Below are 25,514 nucleotides of genomic sequence, written 5' to 3' on the forward strand. Positions count from 1 at the left end.
GCCCAAAATGCCTGATTTGGACGGTAGTTAAAAATTTATCATCTGTCTTATATTGCATTCTCGATAAGTATGCATTCTCGATAAGTATAGATAATTTATGAGAATATATATATTCATTAATTTATTAAGCTATAAGTCATATTTTTTTTAAAAAAAACAATACCACTAAGTTTCGTAGTAATTTGGTTTAAATTTTGAGATTTGACGATGTATTTGAAATTAGTTTATTTCAACTAAATTTAATTGAATTTGTGATATTTTTTGGAGAAATTTTCCTAATTACTTGAGTTTACTCCTCATTTCAAAGGAAGAAAATTAACCATCGGTAATTGAGATACATATTGATAAATTATTATTCGAAAAGTATCGAGCTGCCAAAAAAAATGGCACAGAGACATCTTTCTGAGTTTAGCTTACTTCGTGGGATTGTGTGTATTTATAAGTGAGCTAATGAATAGTATATAAAACAATTTAAATTGGATTTGACTACCATACGGTGAATGATCACATGAATTAGTGAGATAACTTGGATTAAAAATTTCAAATATCTTTATCCTCCGAATCAGTGGTAGAATGCAGAGGCAGCAAGAGGTGTAAGGGTAACTAATTATGGATCATGATATGCCTGCAAAGTCCAGGTTCTACTACTATAAATAATGATGAAATCTGTGTTTCTCATGATATATTCATAAAAAAGATGCTTCATTTGATATGAGACGGTGCAAGAGTATATCTTTTTTTAAGAACAATAGATCTAATTCAATAATAAAAAGTCATACGGCATCTATATAAATGATCGAGTCGAATAAATATAAAATGGATCAAATCACCGGTCTTCATGCACGTCTTCGTGCTGAGACTATCGAGCGATATGTTGAAAAAGATATATTTACATGTATCTGTTTCTTCACAATCCCAACGCGTTTGAACTATCGACCATAAATATAATCCAGTATAAATTTTCATTACTAAATCATATTCAGCACTTACATTTAGAGAAACAAACACGGAGTATATCTTGTTTAGTAAAATAGTAATACATTGCGCCATTAACCTCATTCTAAGGTATATTGCATAATTTACGATGGTGAATAAATTATATTTTCCATGAATTTAATGTAACATTTGTGCTTTCTAGATATTATGCATGGCCAGTTAGTTTGATTTTATACAAATTATTGATGTAAGAAAGTAATAGTAAATGAAAATAAATGAGGCCGAAAATTTAAATTATAAACAGGTGGAATAGTAAAAAAAATGAAAACAAAGGAAGCCTATAGAAATAGGTGCAATAGTTTTCGTTTATGGCATAGAGAAGATAAATCTGTTATAACTCAATTTTATTAGCACGTTAATACTTAAATACTCAAATTTTAGCTCATTAAAATCTTTTATGTGCTATAGCATTATTTTCTTTGTGCTTTATAACATTTTCTAGTACTGCCAAATCTAAAAGTAGAGTAGCGTAAGTAAAATATGGTTCAACAATTTTTAATTTGCTCCAATATTTTAATAATATTTGTTTTTAATTTTTTATAATCTATACTATACTATTATAATTAGAATGGGATATAATTTGATTTAACAGTTATTCCCTAATTTTGGTTGTTATAGGAAAAATTTCGTATAACAGTACTTTGGAGGTTATTGGCCGGAATAAAGATCAAGGGTGGTGTTTGAGGGCGGAGGAAGGTTGTGTATGGTGGCGGCTGAGCTTGTATGTTGACTCCTTAAGAAAAAATAAGGTTTTGTTATTCTCTATCAAGTGTCGACTCATGTCTCATACAAGTGCCTACGTACCCTATTTATAGTGATCAAACCCCACGTAGTTCTTGGACAACAAGTCACATAGACTAGGGTTAGGGTTTTTCGACCCGTGCAGCCCAAACCCATGATAAAGTCAAGCCTTCAGCCAATTAGCCACATAAATCTCGACCGGCTCCACACGTTTCCTACAATCTCGCGGCATCTCCGCATTTCTTCCCGTGATTGTAGGAATACCCCGTGTCGGCCCCGAAATTTACGAGCAACTCAGTCATCTATGAGTCACTTTCCATGTTACACACAAAATCATCAAACGCGGGCCGGCTGGTCGCCTCGGCCCGCACCGTCTTTCCTCTTAATCAATAAATATGATGCTTCTTTTATTTTCCACAAGATGTGGGCTCACGGGCCCAACTCGCATATGGGCACCTGAGCCTAGCTCGCACGTCACGAGACCAGCTCGCATGTGAGAGCCCAGTTCACATGTCGTAAGCCCAGCTTCCATGTGAGAGATCAGCTCGCATATGAGAACCCAGATTGCATATGAGAGCTCAGCTCACATGAATCCACAATTCTAGCTCACATGTATTAGCCCAATTCTCTAATGCACCCATAGAGACATGTTTATGGCCCATGACCGAAAACGGGCATAACAACTACCCCCAAAATTCCTGGTCGCATCTTGAGGCTTCGAATTTTTTACCATTAGCTTTTATGACCCCGCGAGTGTGAGCCCACGAGGTCGTACCTGGCCGGCTCACATACCTTCCAACAATCATGTGTTTTGAACCCATGACAGTTGTAGGACAACTGGCGTAGGGATTCGTGTCATCTTCTGAGATGATGACATGTGTCGCTTCCTCTTTCTTTCTCCTATCCCCTATAAATATGTGAGATTTCAACTTCATTTCTTCACTTTGCCAAGAAAACTAACAAATTGCTGCCCATTTTGCCTAAGGATCTACCACGGCCAAAATAATCATCACCACAAGAACCGTCTACCGGCAACGATATTCTCCGGGAACAGATTCATCAGGATCATCTTACGAATCATCCACAGGTACCCATTTGATCCACAATCATTCATCTTCATTCTTGTTTGTTCATATGCATCATGCGAGCACACACCACATGTTCGATGCGAGCCCACACACAATCACAAACTTCGATGCGAGCCCGTTTGCCCGCATAGATATTTAGGTGCGACCCCGTGTATGATGTGAGGACACTTAGGTGCGACCTCATACTTGTTTTTACTTATTTTACACGAATATTCACCATCTTTTACAGATGTTGAGTGCGTCTTCAGCTCGCTCCTATAGGTCGTCTCGTTCATCCTCCAACCCGACTCGCTCTTCTTCTTCCTTTGTCAAAAATTACTTTTAATGTGAGGAACTTTTGCCACTACTGCTCTAGAGTTATCACAACCCTGGCCGCGTATGGCAAATTTGTTTATTTGATAGAGGGCCGAGCTCCTCGGCTCGCATCCTTGAGCTCGTGTTGCCTCTTTAAATTTAAAATAAGTAAAGTATACTCATAATAAACCTACGAAAAAAACTTGCATTCCTACTGGCCTATTATTGTTATCTAGCCACGTATGGCAGGTTTGTTTCCCTAGAAGCGGGCTGGGACCATAAGCTTTGACAAAGGGAACGTGAGTCAAGGATATAGGCTCGCATCGTGGCTATCCTTAAACTTTAAGTCAGTTTTAAACTCACATGACATGCCTCTAGGTGAGCTTGTGGGCACCTCTTTTTACTTTCATAGTTTTTTTCTCATCTTTAACAATCTATTTTGTGCTCACTATTTTCAAGCGGGTTGATGCCCAGCTCGGTTTATAGACCTTGTTGTAAAGGGGGCCGAGGCCCGGCTTGACTTATGATTTTAACATGTTAATGAAGCAATTGTTTTGTCCTCGCATGGGCTCCCAAAGTTGGGCTCCCCTGCTAGTATTTTATTCTATTAACAGATGTCAAAATATCAAGGCACAAATATCAATCATTCATTCATAGATAATGGAAAGTGAAAAAAATACATGCTTGTGGTCTCAGGGAGGAACCTATATGGCATTAACCCCCGAGACTTAGGAATATTTTAAGATAATACTCAGTCTGAAAAAAATAATATTACTGATAATACTTGCGGAGATGATCCACATTCCAGGCTCTCGGGATCAACTTGTCCTACATATCATTGAGGTGGTAGGTTCCCTCCCAAAGTACTGATTTTATCTTGTAGGGGCTTTCCCAGTTTGCCCCAAAGACTTCGTGGCTCACCACCTTGGTGTTTGGCATGACCCGGGCTAGAACCAAATCTCCCACCTTAAAAGCCCGGGCTCGAACCTTGCTGTTGTAGTGCCTTGTTGTCCTCTGTTGATATGCTGTTATCCTGATCTGAGCATCTTCCCAAGTCTCTTCAATCATGTCCAAGTAGAGTCGATGGTTGACCTCATTCGCCTCTGAATAATAATTATCCCTTCGAAAAGATCCTGCCCCTACTTCAACTGGCACCAAGGCTTCACACTCATATATCAAAGAGAAAGGGGTCTCTCCAGTTGTAGTCATAGGGGTCGTGTTGTAAGACTACATGACATGTGTGAGTTCCTCGGGCCATGTTCTTTTTCTCCCCTCAAGCTTTGCCTTCTAGGTGTGCTTAATAATTTTATTAACAGAATCCGTCTGCCCATTACTTTGGGGGTGTCAAACTACACTAAAACTCTTATGAATTCTCAGTTGCTCACAAAACTCCCGCATCTCCTTGCTATCGAACTGCTTCTCGTTATCAGATACCAACTTGTAAGGGATGCCATAGCGGCATACAATGGTTCTGTACACAAATTCCTTGAGCTTTTTTGTCGTGATGGTGGCTAAAGGCTCGGCCTCTACCCATTAGTGAAGTAATCCACTGCAACAACCGCATACTTGACACCTCCTTGGCCTTCGAGAGTTCTCCAATCAGATCAATTCCCCACATAGCAAAGGGCCAAGGGCTCATAAGGGATGTGAGAGGAGCCACGGGGCTGTTGTAATAATTGGCATATCGCTGACACTTATCACAAGCTCGAGAGAATTCAAAGGCATCTTTTTTCAACGTTGGCCAATAGTAACCCTAACGGAGGATTTTCTGAGCTAGAGAGCTACCCCCCGAGTGATTGCCACAAATTCCCTCATGCACCTCCCTTAGAATGTAATGTCATTCATCCCCATCTATGCACTTGAGGAGGGGCACACTGAAACCTCTTCTATATAGGACCCCATCATATATCACAGAGCGGGATGCCTTGTACTTTATTCTTCTTGCCTCATTCTTTTCATCCGAAAGTGATTATTCCTTTATGTAAGCTAAGATAGGTGTCATCCATGTGGGGCCGAGATCACTCCCAATACCGCCCACCTCGTGTTCGGGCACACTAGGCTGCCTCTGTATATCAAGGGGCACGACCCCTAACAGAGTGGCCTCACGGCGCGATCCAAGCTTAGCCAGCTCATCCGCGCCTTTATTCTGCCCACGCAAAATCAGTTCCAGCCTCACCTCGTTGAACCTCGAGATTATTCTTTGCGCACACTTTAAGTAAAGCTCCGTTCTTGGCCTCTTAGCTTGGTACCCCCCGTTGATCTGATAGACCACGATCATGGAGTCGCTGAACACATTCAAATTCTCCACCTTCATTTCCAGAGCTAGCTTGAGACCATTGATCAAGGCCTCATACTCAGCATCATTGTTGGTTGCATGGAAGGCCAGATGGGTCGCACTTCTGATCTTATGGGCCTCTGGGATGATTATCTCAATTCCAGCTCCTGTCCCATCTCCATTAAAGGCTTCATCCACAAATAGGCTCCACCATGGGACACTATTTTGGCTTTCCAGCCCGACCTTTTCTGTACTAGGCATGACAACAAGGGCTCCCTGCTCCACTTCTTGATGTGGAGGAAATTCCAGGACAAAATCGGTCAGGGCTTGGCCTTTGATTGCGGTCTTTGGCCGATAATCCACCTCGAATTGGCCGAGCTCAACCGTCCATTTCAACATTCGACCAGAAGTCTCCGGCTTATGCATTACCTGCCTGAGGGGATAGGAAGTTCGTGCTTCTATCTTGTGCGCTTGAAAATAGGGTCTGAGCTTTCGAGAGGCCAGGATTAAAGCGTATGCTAATTTCTCGAGACTTGTGTATCGAGTCTCTGCATCGGCTAGCCTCTTACTTACATAGTATATTGGGAGCTGGACACCATCTTCCTCTCGGACCAATACACCACTGATCGCAAAGTTAGAGACGACCAAGTACAGGACTAGAGTCTCGTCTGCATTTGGGTTGGACAACATTGGAGGACTGCTGAGGTGTGTTCCTGATCTGGCCCATGCATTGGAATTTGGTTATATCCCGAATAAGCATCCATAAAGCTAAGTAACGCGTGCCCAGCTGTGGAATCAACCAGTTGGTCGATTCGGGGAGAGGAAAATTATCCTTAGGGCAAGCTGTGTTTAGGTCAGTGAAGTCCACACATGTCCTCTATTTGCCATTTGGTTTCTTGGCAAGCACTGGATTGGCCAGCCACATGGGGTAAAAGGCTTCTCTTATAAGCCATGCCTCCATCAGTCTATCCACTTCTTTTCTGAGGGTTTCTGCCCTTTCTCCACTAACCAGTCGTTTGTTTTGTCTGACCCCCTTCTTTTTTGGGTCTAAGTTGAGCCGGTGGCACATGACATTCAGGTTAATCCCTATCATATCAGATTGTGACCATGCAAAGACATCCAAATTTCTCCTCAAGAATTGGGCCATGTATTCTCTCAGGTTGAGACTTAAGTTAGAGCCTATTCTGAGTACCTTGGAAGGATCATTCGGGTCTACCAAGATTGGTATTGTGTCCTCTGCGGCCGCAGCCCTTTCAACCATTGGGGGCATTCTTGGGTCCAAGTATGCCCGAACCTCACTAGTTTCTCCCCCTTCCGTGATTATCACACCTATTGTGTCCTCGAGCTCGGGCCGGTGAGCTCGAACCGGATTTACCAAGTGTTCGGAGGTCATGGTGACCGTGCAGGAGATTTCGTTGGGAAGATCTAGGTTGTTGTTGTTATTTCTTCGCGTGCCCACTTCCCTTTCTTGAGTCTTACAGCGACTTGTTCAGGGCTCTCTTCTTCATCACTTGCCTCTTCTACAATCCCCTCATGTACCAACATGATGGGCTGAGAGGCCTCCATTAGCAGGGCTCCTGGGCGCGGTTCTACTAGAATCCCCATGTGCTCGAAATAGTCCTTCGATAATTCCTCGATTGAAATCATGTTGCAAGTCTCGTATCTCTCAAGACGTACTCTTTTCCTACCTTTTGTCTCTTCCATGAGGACATCATTTTCTCTCGGATTGACCATCTCCTTTGATGCGTTCCCTAGCTCTGCTTCCCTGAGCGCCTGGTTGTAGCAGACTCTCGATTCATATTGACAGCTCTTCAAGAAGCCTACCCCCGTGGGGGTTGGGAATTTTACTGTCATGTGATGGATCGAGGTCACCATCCTCATTGACTTCATAAGGGGCCTACCCACTATAACATTGTATGCACAAGGTTGATCTACAACTGTAAACATGGTGATATGGGTGTCCCCATAAGGCTCTTCTCCCAAGGTCACCGGGAGCCGAATCGTCCCTTTTACTCCGATTGAGTTTCTCGTAAACCCGTACAAGTGCCCATCTGTCGAGGTTAGTTCTCTATCCAGTAGCCCTAGTTTTTTGTAGGCATCATAGGTTAGAACGTCTGTTGAGCTCTCGGCATCCACCAATGCTCGATAAATATTTACTGTTCCAATTTTCATTTTTATGACCAGGGCATCAGTATGGGGGTAATGCACCCATTTTATATCGTTCTCCTTAAACACAATATCGTCAGCCTCCCTTTTGAAGAGCTCAGGCTGCCTTTGGCTCAGATGGTTGACATTGGCAAGGGGCTTGTCCTTTGCTTCGCGGGAAAATCTGTCCATCGCCTTCCGGCTGTCTCCACCAATGTGAGACCCTCCTAGAATAATATGAATGATGTCGGCCCGAGGTACCCTCTCTTTGTCTTCCGGGGTTGGAGGAGGGACGGTATGATAATCAATCCTGTCATTCCGAACATTCTTGACAACCAACTTTGTAAGCTTCCCTTGTCTTATCAGCGTCTCGATTTCATCCTTCAATTATCTGCAATCAGCTGTATCATGCCCCGTGGCCTCGTGGTATGCACAATACTTCAAAGTATACCTCCTATTGTAGTCTGTGAGAGGAGCTGTTGCCCTGAGGATGTGTTCCCTAGCTCTGCTGCCCTGAGCGCCTGGTTGTAGCAGACTCTTGATTCGTATTGACAGCTCTTCAAGAAGCCTACCCCCGTGGGGGTTGAGAATTTTACTGTCATGTGATGGATCGAGGTCACCATCCTCATTGCCCTCATAAGGGGCCTACCCACTATAACATTGTTTCACAAGGTTGATCTACAACTATAAACATGGCGATCTGGGTGGCCACATAAGGCTCTTCTCCCAAGGTCATCGGGAGCCGAATCGTCCCTTTTACTCCGATTGAGTTTCCCGTGAACCCGTACAAGTGCCTACCTGTCGAGGTTAGTTCTCTATCCAATAACCCTAGTTTCTTGTAGGCATCATAGGTTCGAACGTCTGCTGAGCTCCCGGTATCCACCAATGCTCAATGAATATTTACTGTCCCAATTTTCATTTTTATGACCAGGGCATCAGTATGGCGGTAATGCACCCATTTTACATCGTTCTCCGTAAACACAATGTCGTCAGCCTCCCTTTTGAAGAGCTCTGGGGGCCTTTGGCTCAGATGGTTGACGTTGGTAAGGGACTTGTCCTTTGCTTCGCAGGCATATCTGTCCATCGCCTTCCGGCTGTCTCCACCAATGTGAGACCCACCTAGAATAATATGAATGTTGCCGGCCCGAGGTACCCTCTCTTTGTTTTTCGGGGGTGGAGGAGGGACGGTATGATAAGCAGTCATGTGCTTCCGAACCTCCTTAACAACCCACTCTGTAAGCTTCCCTTGTCTTATCAGCATCTCGATTTCATCCTTCAATTATCTGCAATCAGCTGTATCATGCCCCGTGGCCTCGTGGCATGCACAATACTTCGAAGTATCCCTCTTGTTGTAGTCTGTGAGAGGGGTTGTTGCCCTGAGGATGCGTTCCCTAACTCTACTGCCCTGAGTGCCTGGTTGTAGCAGACTCTCGATTCGTATTGTAAGCTCTTCAAGAAGCCTAACCTCGTGGGAGTTGAGAATTTTACTGTCATGTGATGGATCGAGGTCACCATCCTCATTGCCTTCAAAAGGGGCCTACCCACCATAACATAGTATGCACAAGGATGATCTACAACTGTAAATATGGCGATCTGGGTGGCCACATAAGGCTCTTCTCCCAAGGTCACCGGGAGCCGAATCGTCCCTTTTACTCCGATTGAGTTTCCCGTGAACTCGTACAAGTGCCCACCTATCGAGGTTAGTTCTCTATCCAGTAGCCCTAGTTTCTTGTAGGCATCATAGGTTAGAACGTCTGTTGAGCTCCCGGTATCCACCAATGCTCGATGAACATTTATTGTCCCAATTTTCATTTTCATGACCAGGGCATCAGTATAGGGGTACTACACCCATTTTACATCATTCTCCTTCAACACAATGTCATCAGCCTCCCTTTCGAAGAGCTCAGGGGGTCTTTGGCTCAGATGGTTGACGTTGGTGAGGGGCTTCTCCTTTGCTTCACGGGCATATCTATCCATCTCCTTCCGGCTGTCTCCACCAATATGAGACCCGCCTAGAATAATATGAATGATGCCGGCCCGAGGTACCCTCTTTTTGTCTTCCGGGGGTGGAGGAGGGACGGTATGATAATCAGCCTTGTGCTTCCGAGCCTCCTTGACAATTCACTCTGTATGCTTCCCTTGTCTTATCAACGTCTCAATTTCATCCTTCAATTGTCTGCAATCATTTGTATCATGCCCCATGGCCTCGTGGTATGCACAATACTTCGAAGTATCCCTCTTGTTGTAGTCTGTGAGAGGGGCTGCCTTCCTGAACACCCCTTTCCCAGCATATGTAGCATATATGTGGTCGATAGAGGCTACCAGAGGGGTGTGTGTCTGCCATTTACTTGTATATGGCCTCCCCGAATCTTTGTTTGTCTCTTTGCCCCTGACATACTTCTTGGGGCCTGAACTACGCTGATACATCTTCCTACTCTCATCAGGGCTCGAGGACCGGTCTCTCTTATCTCGATAGTTCTTGTTGATTTTTAGCTCCCTCATCGACTTCTCCACCATCTTAAAGGGTACAGCTTGCTCAATGAATTTTGCTAAGGTCCTTGGCTCGCTATCCTGGAGGCTTTTCCAAAATTTTGACCCCTCTTTCAACCCCGATATCAGAAAGTCTTGATGGTCTCGCCGCTAGCACCTCTCACCTTGGGAAATTCATTATTGAACCGGCGAAAGTATTCCGCCAGAGGCTCCCCCTCCCTCTGCTTGATGTTGGCTAGCGTGGCCACAGGAGGTGAGTAGTGAAGGGTGGATTGAAATTTCCGGATGAACAGGTCTTACAACTATCGCCATGTCCTTATGCTAGCCAGCCCTAACTTGGAGAACCATTGTTGGGCACTCCCTCGGAGTGATGCTGCAAAGAGTCTGCAGTGGGTTGGCTCTTGCACCTGATAGACCTCCATCTCTGTTAAATTGTATAAGATATTCTGCCGGGTCGGCTTCGTCGTTGAACAGAAGATCGGGGTTGTGCCTGAATACCCGAGGCAAGGGAGATGATCGAATAGTAGCCGTGAACAGAGAAGGGGCCGTCGAAGGCAGGGGTCCCCTCTTCTCTTGCTTCATCCGATCTGGGATCCTCCTTAGGTCACCCACTCTAACGACTTCTCTTTCTTTGTCACCATTTGTATTACTCGAGTGGTGAGAGTCCTGAGGTCGCTCATGGTGACCCCTTCTTCCAGCTCGCACATGTGACTCCTCTACATGATTGTCTATGCGCCTACATCGTCCCTCCCTTCTGGGCGGGGTGCGTTGTCGTCTTTCTGGAGGAGTCACTACACGCCCTATTTTTAGGGTTCTCTGATCTTCAGGCTCCTTCTCTTTTTTCTCTTTCTTGCTATTATCCAATTTAAGCTTGGGGTCATGTTCACTTAGCTTCTTGTCCACGCGGTCTAGCACACTAGTCGACCTTGCCTCGGACGAAGCTGGCTTCTGCCCCGATCTCTTAGAGATTTGGCTGCCCCGCTTAACCTGATCCTGGGGTATCTCTTCATCTTCTAGTGATGCCTCTTTCTTCTGCTTGGTCTCGGTTACCACATCATCAAACTCATGGATCAGCCTTTTTTTAGGACCCTCGCCCTTCCAGCTATGCTGAGAGTCCTTGAGGCGGCGAACCTTGCGCTTGGCATTCCAGACCGAGCTTTTCTCTACCCTATAAATTCGGGCATTGATCTCGTTCATCTGATCGGCCAACCCTTCGAGATACGTCATGACCGCCTGCCCGTGCACGGTTGCGATTGGTGGCGGAGGTGCCTGGTTCTCTGGGGTCGTGTGCTCGACCTCGTTTTGGTCCTTCTTCTTGCCCCCGCTTCTTGGTGTCACCACTAATTTTCTCTCTTTGGTCATCTTTTCTCCCTAATATGAAAGCGAGGCTCCTCCTTCTAGCGCCAAATGTTATAGGGAGAATTTCGTATAACAGTATTTTGGAGGTTATTGGTCGGAATAAAGATCAAGGGTGGTGTTTGAGGGCGGAGGAAGGTTGTGTATGGTGGTGGCTGAGCTTGTATGTTGACTCCTTAAGAAAGAATAAGGTTTTGTTATTCTCTATCAAGTGTTGACTCATGTCTCATACAAGTGCCTACGTACCCTATTTATAGGGATCAAGCCTCATGTAGTTCTTGAAGAACAAGTCACATAGACTAAGGTTAGGGTTCTTCGACCCGTGCAGCCCAAGCCCATGATAAGTCAGGCCTTCAGCCAATTAGTCACATAAATCTCGACCGGCTCCACAGGTTTCCTACAATCTTGCAGCATCTCCGCATTTATTCCCGTGATTGTAGGAATACCCCGCGTCGGCCCCAAAATTTACGAGCAACTCGGCATCTATGAGTCACTTTCCATGTTACACACAAAATTATCAAACGCGGGTCGGCCTGGTCGCCTCGGCCTGCACCGTTTTTCCTATTAATCAATAAATATGATGCTTATTTTATTTTCCACAAGATGTGGGCTCACGGACCCAGCTCGCATATGGGCACCTTAGCCCAGCTCGCACGTCACGAGCCCGGCTCACATGTGAGAGCCCAGTTCACATATCGCGAGCCCAGCTCGCATATGAGAGACCAGCTCGCATAATTCTAGCTCACATGTATGAGCCCAATTCTCCAATGCACCCACAGGGACCTGTGTAGGGCCTATGACCGAAAATGTGCATAACATTGGTTATTAAATAAATAAATAAATAGTGTTATATATCCGCTAAACTACTAGACATTGTTTACTTGTCCTACTAAACCGACCACAGCTTATCATATTATTAAAAAATAAATAAATAGTATTATATATCTGCTAAACTACTAAATCGTTTAAATTACTATACATAATCTACTTATCCTACTAAAATACGACCACACAAGTTATTCTATTATTTTTATTATAAATTTATAATTATTATTTATTTATATAAATATTCTAAAATTATAATATGACGAGATAACTAAAAATTTTAAATATTAACGGAAACTCGATGTATTATTCTCGGAAAGCTGAAGATAGATTGTTGTTTTAAACTTGTGTAATTGTTTCATATCTTTAGTGTGATGTTCTTGAGCACAAAAAATCTCTTCTATATATAATAAGAGAACAAGGGGATAATATTGTGAGACTTTTTAATCTCAGTGAAATGACTGATTTGTCCTTGTATCTATTATAATAAAAATATAATAAAAAAATGTTGTTGGCGAGAATCGAACCCCGGTCTATCCATTAATTCTCAAACTACAATTCCAATATGCTACTATGCCTTTTATATTTTTGATTAAGCACTTAATATGTGTGTGTTGCTAGAGACTTAAATTTTAGTTTTCTATTGTAATTCATGAAATAACATTTTTAGTCATGTTTTTCATTACAGATATATATTGATTAAGTTAGTTATATATTTCTAAATAATTAAAATTGTAATTAAGATAATAACTTTGATCAATATTTAATATATAAATATAGTCATTATACGAAAAAATATAAATAAATTAAGATATAATATATTCAGTAAATAATGTAATTTTTTAAAATAAATATCTTATTAAAATCTACGATAGTATATATAGAAATTAATTAACAATGTCAAATATTCATGTTCACAGTGAAAAGAAAAATAAATAATTTTTTGATGCGTGTTTATTTAATAAAATTTATATGGTTAGAAAGTATATGTTATATATTTTTTAGAAAAAACAGAATGTTAAAAGTTTTAGTAATTTAACCAAATTGACAGTAAAAGTTAAATAATTTAACAATTATGAGATAAGTGACGTAGTATTAGATATATACATAATTCAAAAATTAATTCGATTTTTGATTTAGACGGTGTATTTTGGCTTAATTCGAACATAGTATCGAAATCTACTCGATCTTAAAAAAACACAAAATTTGGACTCTTTTTCACAAATATATCAAATCTCGGTCGAATTGAAGTACATTTAATGGGTTAAATATCAAAGTAGTCACTCAACTGAAGGCCATATATCAGTTTAATCATCAAAATTATCATATGAATCACTAAAATCGTAATAAATATGAAACAGATACCTCAAAATATGTGCTCGAGAACTGATATATTGTCTTCAGTTAAGTGACCACTTTGATATTTAAACCATTTTCAATTAGCATATTTAGATTGTTTGTTTATTTGATTGATGAGAAAATTATATCAACGAAATAAGAGGTTTGTATCAATTTACATCCACATGTATTAATGTATTTGAGACCTTTATAAGACGAGGTTAATAAATAATATATCAAAATTTTAAGATTGATTTATGGTGATTTATCGTGGAATTGACCCGATTATCGCACGATCAGGTAAATTATGGGAGTTGTACTCGACCAATTTTTTTTTCTATTTTTACTTTGTTAAAACAAAATATATAATAATATTATAATTTAAACTATATGTATGTAATTTTTTAATACAGACAAATTATTAAAGAGCAAATTTGATATTCTAATTTATATTTTCATATTTGAAATTATAATATATGAATGAAACTTGTATACGCACTAATATTTATGAATATTTTATTGATTTATAATAGTTTGGCACATCAAGCCAATATATACGATTACTGAATATGTATATGAAAAAGGGTTGAAATCATACCCAAAAAAATGACAATGACTAAAATATTGCTACATTAGTCTTTATAGTAGAAATAATATGTAGTATAACACCAACCCTATCACACACAATAACATATTCTAAAATATATATCTCATATAGAGATATTAGTAGATACTAGTTGATAACCTGTGCGAAGCACGGGCCGAGATCAAAATATCAATATTAAATAATGATATTTTAAATTATTATTAAAAATATATAATAAATAAAATTGTACGATTATTGTAATTTTTCTTTTTAAATTATATGTAGTTTTCATTAACTCAGATCTTATTAGAACAACAAACTCAACGTTATTAACGTTATTATGTATCTTTTGTTCAAAAAGACATAACTAACATTTTACATCGAAACTTTAGCAAAGCAATGAGCGACACGGATGACGGATAATTTAACAAAACATTAAATCAACATTACTAAGTAATTGCATATTAGATTTCTTATTATTAGCTGAATTTGTGTTTTTATATAGTTTGTGGCATATTTTTTTCTAATAAAAATATTCTTTATGTATGTATAAATTTGCAATTGGTGCTAAAATAGAATTATGTGGGTATGAATCTAGAAATTAAAATATATATACGATTTCATTTATATAAAAATAATATAAATATGTGGTATATAAGAATCAAAAAACGGGTAAAATATTACATATAGAATTATAAGTCATGGAGGAATCAAAAAAAGAATAAAAATGGTATATTTAGAGTTATGATAAGATTTAAAAAGGGGTGAAATCAAAAGTTCGTAAAACCGAAAAGGGGTGAAACCAAAGTAACCCTTAAAAGATGGTTTCCTTATTAATTATTAATAACTATATATAAAGGATACCATTTTATAATTTTAATAAAAAATAAAAAAAAATCTATGAAAAATAAAAATATCGTAATTATAATATGATTCCAATCTATATTTTGTTAAAAAACAACATAGAAATCTACCTGAAAGAGAAATATAGGGGTGAAACCAAAATACGGCGTAACCGTACTAAGATGAAATCAAGTACCCTATCAAGAAATAATTTAGAGTTCTACGAAAATAGAATTGTAATCATATTATGGTCTGAACAATTTAATTATTTTCTAGGGGTGAAACCAAAATACAGTTTTTATAATATTCATATCATTTTATTAAACAGGAATTCTACCAACAGATTAAAACATTACAATTTAAACACATGACCTATTTACTTGGTCGTGATTTATATTTTTCAGAAAGTATTTATTTGGGCCATTTTACGAACTTATTTATTTTAAAGCATAATTAAAAATATGATTCAAACCAATAAAAAATAATTATAAAGCATGGACTATAAAATTTAAAAATGGGTAAAAATAATACATATAAAATTATAAGTCATATAGGAATCAAAAAGGATAAAAATAATACGCTTAGAGTTATAAAAATAATACACTCAGTGTTATAACATGAATCATAAAATGTGAAAACAAAAGGTGGTAAAACCAAAAAATAAGTAAAAGCAAAGTATCACTTAAAAGTTTATTTATAAAATAACGGGGAAAAATAATATATATGGAATTATAAGTCATATATGAATCAAAATGGGTAAAAATAATACACTAAGAGTTATAACGTGAACCATAAAAAGTGAAAACAAAAGGTGGTAATTATAAGTCATATAGGAATCAAAAAGGACAAAAATAATACATTTAGAGTTATAACATGAATCATAAAAAGTGAAATCAAAAGGTGGTGGAACAAAAAATAAGTGAAACCAAAGTACCACTTAAAAAGATGTTTAGCTTATTAATAAAGGTTATTAATGCATATATTTGTTAAGTAAACACCGTCGTAAATAATTTAACAATATATTATGATTATGCTGAGACATCTTCTACATCAAATGCAAAATCACATTACACTCATATATATGAACTACGCAAATTTGAATAAAAACAACAACTTATTTGACTTAAAGATCATGTAAAATCGAGATATTTGTTATCATTGGAATCATGAAGCCTACAAAAAAAAGTTGTAACATATTAAATAATCAATTTAGAGTCTAAATATTCATTGAACATAAACTATCTATAATGCTATTTTTTGAATTTTTTTATTGAAATAAATAAATGGAATAAAAAAAGTAAGCGTATGAGTTAAGCGAGTAACAAACTGCGCCGCAATATCTCGTTGAATTGCAAAATATATCATACGGAAACCATATTCAGCCGAGCCTGCAGTCATAAAATTTTTATCCATGATCTTCTGCACTCTCCTAAGAAACTCAACAGAATCAGAAGTCAATATTCCAAATATGTCAAAACTAAAAGGCATGATTATTTTTGCATGCTTCGTCATGTTTACGCACCTTTGTCTCAGCTTCTTTTATAGTCGTATGACCAAATACAAACGGTTCATTAACAAATCCACTTAAAGGAGAAACTCCCGTTAGTTCATTGCCGAACGGTACATTTTAATTAAATTATTAGGGATTATATTTTATTTATTAATCTTAAAAAAAATTTAAAACTCTATACGTCGAATTTCGATATATACCTAGGCTCGTGCCTCAAACTATTATGCTAGTTTATGTATTAAATCTGGTATTCTCGGAAGCTTTGAACACAGTGGACAGGATGCTGAGTCATTTTTCTTGACATTACTGTTGAAGAGCAGGTGCATAAACACAAATCAAATCCATAAAATCTTGTTATAAAAGTGCTTGTGCTTTTAGTCTTTTTTTAACTTATGTTATTTTTGTGAGATTTATTTTTCAAATATTGTTTAATTAATTGTATTTAAAGTATTAGATGTTTTAAATATTTAGTAATATATTAACTATTAGAAAAAAGTATTATTTCAGAATTATTTAATAGTGGGATAGTGGAGTTGTGAAGTAAATTATGGATATGTAATTACTTATTAGTGGTTAGTTTTAGTGGTGGTTGATTTTAATATGTTTTAAAACCTATATAATGGCTAGTTTACTTGAGATTTATAGAAGTGAAAAAAATATAAGTTCTCTGCAAAAATATAGGTGTCTTTTCTTTTACATTAATTTATCCAACAGTTTTCTCGTTTAGCTTAGGCTTATTAACCTTTTGGCCCTTAAAATATATTAGTTGATAATCCGTGCGAAGCACGGGTTGAGTTAATTTATTTACATAATTTTTAAAAATCATAATTATATAAGTGTCTTGCTAAAATTTCTAATTTTTACTCAAAAAAATCAACTCAAACTATTGAGTAAGATATTTGTGTTATGATTATAATAAAATGATTATAATTATTATACGATTTCAAAATATTTATTATTTCAATAAAATATACTATTGAGTCATATGGCAAATATTAGGGGTGTACGCAATTCGGATCGGATCGGATCGGTTTTGGGTTAAAAGTCAGATCAAATCGCGAAGAGCAGTGTTAGAAAATTGTCATCCGCAATCGCATTGGCGGTTGCTGTTAACCACGTTATTTGCAGTTGTGATTTTGTAATTTTTGCGGATCGGTTTGCGGTTCAACCACTTGTTATAAAACAATTAATAATTTGCAAAAAAATAAATTCAGAATATTAAAATATTTAAATTTAAGTTTATTGATAAGTTTACATTCAAAAATTAAATACAAACTATTCCACTAATGACAATAAAAAATATTTACTTAGCTGATAAAATTCAACACACTCTAACAGATGAAACATAACTAATAACCCTTGGTGAGTTATTTCTAATGAACTTTGATTTTTGGTTGAAGAGATATCCAGGTGAGAGTGGTACATGAACATTTTTTACCCAGAAACATAATAAAATTAAATAAAGTAATAAGAGAGGTGTTAAAGCTAGTATATAAAACAAACAGCTACAGAGAGAATTTTGAAACTTCTTTTACACTGAATAAGTGATTATTAAAATTTAAATCTGCAACCAACCCTGTGTTTCACGATTATCCGTAAAATGCGGTTCGATTGCGAGCGGATAAGCGGTTCGATACGGTTGAGCGGTTTTTTTGTACACCCCTAGCAAATAAGATTACTAAGTTAAAATTAATATAAGAATTGCAATTAAAAATCGGGTGAAATAATATATATATATATTATTAGTCATATATCGAAGTAAAAGAAAAATAAAAATTATACATTTAGAGTTATAATGAAATTCAAAAAGGGTGAAATCAAACGTTGATGAAATCAAACATGTATAATATATTAAATTAGCAATAAGGGAATTAAAAAACCCAAAAGGGTGAAATAAAAATAAAACCAAACTTAATAGGTAGAAGTATAAGGAAACAAAATTAAAACCAAAATTAATAGAATCATATGATATGTAGAAGTATAAAATAACAAAAATAAAATCAAAATTAATAGAATTATAATACATGTAGAAGTATAACATGAATAAATAGTGTAATCAAAAGTTTAGTAGAATTAAAAGACATACAAAAATAGAATTATAAGATAGATATGAATAAATAAATGAAACCAAAAGTTGGTGGTACCAAAAATTTGGTGAAACCAAAATTAATAGTACCATTTAAAAAGTGGTTTCGCTTATTAATAAAGGTTATTAATATGTTTATACCCATAAACCCCTGAACTCTGCGAGTATACCCTTTGACCCCAAGATATGTATTTTCATACCCTTTAACCCTTTTTACCGTGACAGTTAATAATCGGAGGGGCAAAAATGATATTTAACCTCCGAGGTGTACTGTTATAAGGGTTAAAAAATACATTTCTCTTACCTTGAGGGTGAAAAGATACGAACGTACTATAATTTAGGGGCAAACTGTTACAGCAGAAAAAAGTCATAATAAGAAAGGATATAATAAGAACATCCGATCTTCCCCTCTTTGTTTCCATGATACAGTAAAAAGCAAATATCAGAGTAAGGTTTTTTAAAAGTTGAAGTACCGAATTTTTTACAAGATCAATAAAAGTATATACATGCACCGTGTATCCTTTGTTATATGGCTGATTGATTTTATACAACTTGTTTTGTTAATGCACAACCTGACATTCTATTTGCCTTGTTTTGTCTGAGTGAACAACTTAGACCGGATGAGAATTGGAGCATTCTTCTTTGATTCTTTGACTCGTCAGAGGCATTTCTGACTGAGAAACTATTATGTCCCTCAAGACTTACAAGAAATGAGAAACTAGAGAAAATGTTGCAGTCACGGGGTTCTTGTGTATTGAGCAATATTAAGAATGGAATCTGGATAGCCGGTATGCTTTAACTGAATTATCCCTTTTTTTGGTAGTTTGAAATATTTCTGCTGTTGTGTAGTAACAGACACACGTGCACACACACCATATGTTACTCAAATGACGACATATGTAACTTAAAGTCTGTAAATCGTTCTCCGATTTGCAGCTTGTTCGATGTCCTGTTTGCGACCAGAATACGTGTGATGGTAAGAAAGTATATATGTGTACATAAATTTTATAAGAAATGAACTCCTTAGAATTGGTAAGGCCGATGACCCAGTGTAAGATTAGAAACATGCGCTTGAATATCATGTGCTCGATTGATATCTGGAACAAAGTAGTCAAGAGATCAATATAATTGCAATCGCTTACAATTCTTTATATGACATAACTAGTCGTTTGCTTACTTAATGATGTATGTTGATTGAGTATGATTTTAGTGGATATTTATTTCTATCATTGTGATTATTTACGGTCACATGCCAAAACACAAGACTTACAATGGTCCTGATTTTGATTTACATATCACATCTTCACGGTGCAGATTGTGGATGTGAGGCATATAGAACTGTTCCTCAGTGAGGGATACCAATATGGTAGTTGGGATTATGAGCAGATAGGTCGCCATGACATCATAAAGCATGCAAAAGGAGCTTCAAGTGACATTTTGGACATTAAGCATCTGAAGGATGCCACAACTTCTGGTAACTTTCTGATGCATGCATGTCTGACCTATAAAAGGGGAAGATCTGATGTTCTTTCAAAAGGTACACCGTACAAACATTTACTCTTAATCTTCACATTACTCGTCCTAAATTTGGATCCCAAAATATAAAAAGGTTATAATAAAAAAGGATGTCCAAACAAGAATGTTGTTTTTAGTCACAGAGCAAAGCAAAACTAAAATTTTGTTGGTTAACACGCAATAACATTGAGTGATCATTCATAACCTTGACTTAAATCTACAGATTAAAACCATCAAGGAAATGAGCTTGTCAGCAAACCAAAACAACTCGGATATGAAGAAGATGCATCGAAACTTGTCGTGCCATTGAATTGAACTTGATTTTTCTGCTATAACAGTTAACCCTTAAAATATAGTACAGTGTACATTTTCACCTTCAAGGTATGAAAAATATACTTTTTAACCCTTATAACGGTATAACTCGGAGTTCAAATGTCTTTTTTACCCATTTGACTTTTTATTGTTACGGTAAAAAATGCTAAAATGTATGAAAATACATATCTTGAGGGTAAAAGGGTACGCTCGCAGAGTTCGAGGGGTTTATGGGTACAAAACCATATATTTTAATTCTTGAATTTTAAGTTTGGTTAATATTTAAAAATATATAATTTAAAACTGAGGTTAATAAATAAGCGAAAAATTAAAATAAGTGGGGAAAAAATACGTCATTACTAACATTCAACTTATCGGCTTATAAGTTATAAATTCAACTTATAAGTTGGGTCGACAAACACTCCTTGATAAATTGTTACGAACTCATACGCCACTTATAAGTTGGCCGGCAGGCAAACAGACCCGATATAAGTTCTCTGCAAAAATGTAAGTGTCCTTTCTTTTACATTAATTTATCCAACAGTTTTCTCTTTTAGCTTATTCAGACCATATATATTCCAAAAGAAGCAACTGTACTTTAATTAGAGACAGAGCCTGGCATGAAGTATCGTTTTCCATCCTCATTTCAAGAACAAGAGCTTTTGACAATACCGTGTATTTGATGATGAATATGCAGTATCATCAAGTTTGATAAGCAAGCAAAATCAAAGAACATAGAGATGTTTTTAGACGGAGGATTTTGTTTGTTTGACAAAAATGGTTTCATGTCCCATTCATATGTATTGAAAGAAAAAAAAATTGCGATTAGAAAGAACAGATGACATCAAACTCTGATAGAGATTTTACTTAATTTTCTTCTATATTACAGAAATGAATTTTGTTTGGGAGAAGAATCTATCACAAATGAGTCGTATTAGCCTAATGTTGTGGGTAGTTTTTTCAAGTATCAATGTATCATAGTTCATGACATGATGATAATTCAAGAATCTAAATAAACATCTGAAAAGAGATTTCAGGTAGACACTAAACAAGAGAAGGTGAAGAGACTCAATAATGCTACTCCTATAAACCATGAGTTTTCTTTGACATGCCAAAGTTCCTTCCACGATTTCATCCACTTGCTTCCCAATTTTGGAATTTAAAAAAATTGCTCATTTTGTCTAGAAAAATCTTGACAATCTAAAATTGAGTAACGTTGTAGTTTATTTACTTTTTCTTCATCTACTTTCCTCCTATTCTAAATTTTTAGAAGCATGGCTTGTAGATCATAATCTAAGAACAGTTGTACAGACTAGGATTTTTGCACGAATTGATGTACCATCGACATTATAATTAAAAAGGAATCAGAAATTATGGTTTATGAATGACATACAGGGAACATCAGCGACCATCCATCACTGAAGCTGTTAGATTATTCATTGTAAAATTGCCACCTCTGTCTATCCCAGAGCCTAAGCTACCACCAGATGTAAAAGCAGGGCGTTTAGGAGAAACCAGCTGAATGTGCTCATTGCTGAACATATTTAAAACATCAGACATGGTTGGTCTGTCTGCAGGACTTTCTTGAACACACAAGAGGCCGACATAAATGAATCTCTGTGGCAAAAAGGAAGAAGGGATGTCGAGATTTGAGTCCACCAACTCCAGAACCCTGTCCGCTTTCCACAACTCCCACGCCTAAAGAGTATGTTAAATAGTAAAACTACTACTTCAAAGTTACGAGTTAATAATGCACTAACCCATACATAAACATAGAATTAAGAGCAAACCTACATATCCAAGAAGACTAAGGCAATCAGAGTTACGGAAACCAGTGTTCTTTTTCCCGCTAATGATCTCTAGTAGCAAGACACCAAAGGCAAAGACATCAGACTTTATCGAAAATAGTCCTTCCATGGCGTACTCTGGGGACATATAACCGCTGAATTTGATGCCATCAAGGAAAACACATTACTTAGAGAATAGAGTAGTAGGTTTAGTCAAAAAATAGTAATGCAGGTGTTATATAGATAGATATGCAACATTTTACATACTAAGTTCCAACAATGCGGTTGGTATTTGCTTGCAGTTCATCCCCCCCAAATATTCTTGCCATTCCAAAGTCAGATATCTTAGAATTCAGTTCATCATCCAACAAAATGTTACTAGCCTTCAGGTCTCTATGAATTATGCGTAATCTTGAATGTTGATGAAGATAAAGAAGTCCTTGCGCAATGCCATCTATTATGTGAATACGTCTTCTCCAGTCCAGCAGACCTTGTTTACTAGGATCTTGCCATAATGCATATATATATGTCAAATAGAGAAAAAGGAATAGAATAGAAAAGTTCATATCAAATTGAAGAATAAATATACTGGATATATAACCAGAGAATATGCTGACCACTAACCAAAAATAAAATGATCCAAACTTTTGTTGGACATGTACTCGTAAACTAGAATCTTCTCGTCTTGTTCAATACAACATCCCAAGAGTCTAACAAGATTCCTGTGTTGGAGTTTAGCAATTAAAACTGTTTCATTTCTCAACTCCTGCAGCCCTTGTCCAGACCTTTTAGACAGTCTTTTAACGGCAACTGATTTCCCTCCCAACAAGTTACCCTGTCAGACGGCATTTAGCTTTAAATGCACAATTAGAGGCATAAATTCTTTAAATATAGTATCCTGATCATTGACACCCTTGACTCTCCCCGATAAACTCAAGTTATGAATTGTTAAAATAAGACCGCGGCTGTAAGAAATAATCTTTTGTGGAAACTGCTGACTTAAACCTCTTTACTTGTTATTTAAAAATTTAGGAATTACCTTGTAAACAGGTCCGAATCCACCCTCTCCAAGCTTGTTTGCAGAGGAGAAGCTGTTTGTGGCAGCAGATATGCTTGAAAAGCTGAAGTGTGGCAAGTTAAAAACTTTCTGCTCACTTCCTTCTGTGCTACTAGTAGTGATACCATCGCTATCTGCATTTTGCTTGCTGCTAATTTCCAAGTTAAGATATAATAGATTCTCGCTTGTCTCCCCCGCCTCTGTAATATTTCAGCAGTAGAGAGAGTCAGTAAATTGGTAGGCAAGCATGTAATTTGGAAGTAGAAATATTTTTATAGTCAGTAAAATGAAAGACATGCAATTAGATATAGAATTCAAAAATAACTTTAACGTTTACCTTTTTTATTATGTTTTTTTCTCCAGACACGCCACAATATACAAGTCAATGAGATGCAGATGACAAGTGGAATGGTGATGAATACTGCTACCGGAACATTTGACTGCTTTTTATCCCCTGATTATAAGAAGAACCAATAAGTAAGTTCTTAAAATAGAACGATACTGAATTTACTATACAATTTACAGTTACTCTTACTTGTTGAGAGAACCTCAGAAGATTTGACATACAGAATTCCTTGAGAAATTTGGTTACTCCCTATTACTTGTGTATTTAGTAGATCACCGGTCCATAATAGACATATGCCATCATTGTAAGCATAAGCATTGCATGAGCAGTTGGCTAGACATGCAAACCGACAAACTTGATCATTCTTCACATTCGAAGACAGTGGATTTGCAGGCCTCGACATTCCAGAGGTATTTAAAAACATATTGGAACACTTCAGGGGCTTAATCCTTGTACATCCATCTGACCAATCAGCTGACTGCCACTTTCCTGGCGAAACAGGGATAAAACCGTTTAAACAATTGCAAGGAGGAATTGAAAGCATGTTGCAAACTCCATTCGGACCACAAACACCGAACCTATTACAACTATCTGCAGGTTGGGATGAATATAATGTCCAGTTTTGATTGTTCACTGTCCCCCAATGATTCATCTGCCCCCCATAAGTCATGACAAATCTGCTAGTTGGGACTATAGAACGATAGTAAGTAAAATATGGAGCTTGATCATCCGTCATGTAGCTAAAATTGGTCTTGCCAGTTCGAAAAGAATTAAAGTCGTAGCCATTCCAAACTCCACTCCTCCAAAGTATCTGTAATGAATTTTCCCAAATATTAAGTTCAAGATTGCCTCTTGGATCCATCATAAAAGAATAGATCCCCGGAGCTGGGTCACTGGGATTCTTCCAAGAAGTGAGGATCAAGCTCTTATCTTTTCCAAGTTTCCCACCAGGTAGCCAAGTATCTGTTGGATAGTCAAAGCTTTGCCATTTAACACTCAATCCATCATTTAAAATGAAATTTCCATTATCAAGAAGTACACCTTTATAAACTGCACCTTGATCGCCAGAAAACCTATTGCTAACCCAGATTCTTTCATTGGAACCACTGTATACTGTCAAACTGCCATCTACAGCTAGTACTAATCTGGAGTTGTCAGAAATTTGTCGAACAGGGTACTCTCTGTTCGCAACCCAAACTACTGTTTTATCACCTGGAATGCCATAGTACCATATACCAACATAAGAACTAGTTGAATTACCTGGGGAGAAGAATCCCAGTTCAAACTTGCGTCCCTGGGAGATTAAAGTCTGGTTTGCATAGAGAGGTTGACCTGGTGACAAGGTGTCCAATCCAGTGATAACCTTTAAATTGCTGAATAAATAAAGAAACATAACAATTATCCGCAAATGAAACAAATCTGGTTTGGTACCAGGAACCATCTTCTTAAATAGTCGAGGCATAACTAATTAATTTTTTTTGATGAACTTGAAACAGAAAGCAGAATACAAGTTTTTCCACAACAAGGCATTATTTGAATGCATGAGGATTCCACATCTTTGAAAGTTCAACAATGTAGGAGTACTAGCAATTATTTATGTAGGGTTCTTAATATTCATAATTTGGAAAATTTTGGCATGGACAAGGCCAAGTCCTGATATGCATTTTGGAGAAGGGCAAGGAGTCAGTCAACCATTTGCTAGTACAAGTTCGAATATTATCCTATTCACCTAAAATTTCAATTATTTTAAAATAACTACATAGAGCGACACCTGGACAGAGATATCTGACGTGGAAAATGTGACTCTTCTCTGTGCATACATGCACCTGAACATCCTAGAATCCAACATACAATGGTAAGCAACAAGAAATGAACTTGCATCACTGGATGTGCCCAGAATTGTTATTAGTACTCTAAGAATCTG

General features: G+C 37.3%; 3 protein-coding genes across 3 annotated transcripts; all 3 read right to left on the bottom strand.

The window, feature by feature from the left end:
• Window positions 1–3,947: 3,947 nt before the first annotated feature.
• LOC141711948 (uncharacterized) lies at window positions 3,948–4,328 on the bottom strand. Its single transcript, XM_074514684.1, has one exon. The coding sequence runs from the start codon at window positions 4,326–4,328 to the stop codon at window positions 3,948–3,950; it is 381 nt and encodes a 126-aa protein (XP_074370785.1).
• A 760-nt stretch (window positions 4,329–5,088) lies between these two features.
• On the bottom strand, window positions 5,089–6,084 carry LOC141711956 (uncharacterized). Its single transcript, XM_074514694.1, has one exon. It carries the CDS (start codon window positions 6,082–6,084, stop codon window positions 5,089–5,091), a length of 996 nt encoding a protein of 331 aa, XP_074370795.1.
• Window positions 6,085–21,611: 15,527 nt separating this feature from the next.
• LOC141671904 (G-type lectin S-receptor-like serine/threonine-protein kinase At4g27290) lies at window positions 21,612–25,165 on the bottom strand. The gene is made up of 7 exons (XM_074478344.1): window positions 23,780–25,165; window positions 23,582–23,698; window positions 23,227–23,444; window positions 22,812–23,022; window positions 22,455–22,692; window positions 22,195–22,342; window positions 21,612–22,098 (listed from the first exon to the last, which is right to left on the bottom strand). The coding sequence occupies exons 1-7, from the start codon at window positions 25,050–25,052 to the stop codon at window positions 21,802–21,804; spliced, it is 2,502 nt and encodes an 833-aa protein (XP_074334445.1). The 5' UTR covers window positions 25,053–25,165; the 3' UTR covers window positions 21,612–21,801.
• Between the last annotated feature and the right edge of the window lie 349 nt (window positions 25,166–25,514).

Source organism: Apium graveolens, chromosome 1, assembly GCF_009905375.1.
Source record: "Apium graveolens cultivar Ventura chromosome 1, ASM990537v1, whole genome shotgun sequence".
In the NCBI taxonomy this organism is placed as follows: Eukaryota; Viridiplantae; Streptophyta; class Magnoliopsida; order Apiales; family Apiaceae; genus Apium; species Apium graveolens.

What these genes read in the sequence shown, in the direction of transcription:
- LOC141711948 (XM_074514684.1), bottom strand. Translation starts at nt 4,328, where the DNA reads ATGACTACAACTGGAGAGACCCCTTTCTCTTTGATATATGAGTGTGAA.
- LOC141711956 (XM_074514694.1), bottom strand. Translation starts at nt 6,084, where the DNA reads ATGTTGTCCAACCCAAATGCAGACGAGACTCTAGTCCTGTACTTGGTC.
- LOC141671904 (XM_074478344.1), bottom strand. Translation starts at nt 25,052, where the DNA reads ATGCCTCGACTATTTAAGAAGATGGTTCCTGGTACCAAACCAGATTTG. An exon ending in TTTGGATCATTTTATTTTTG is followed by an intron (nt 22,693 to 22,811) that starts GTTAGTGGTCAG and finishes CATTATGGCAAG; the next exon opens with ATCCTAGTAAACAAGGTCTG. An exon ending in GCCTTAGTCTTCTTGGATAT is followed by an intron (nt 22,099 to 22,194) that starts GTAGGTTTGCTC and finishes CATACTCTTTAG; the next exon opens with GCGTGGGAGTTGTGGAAAGC.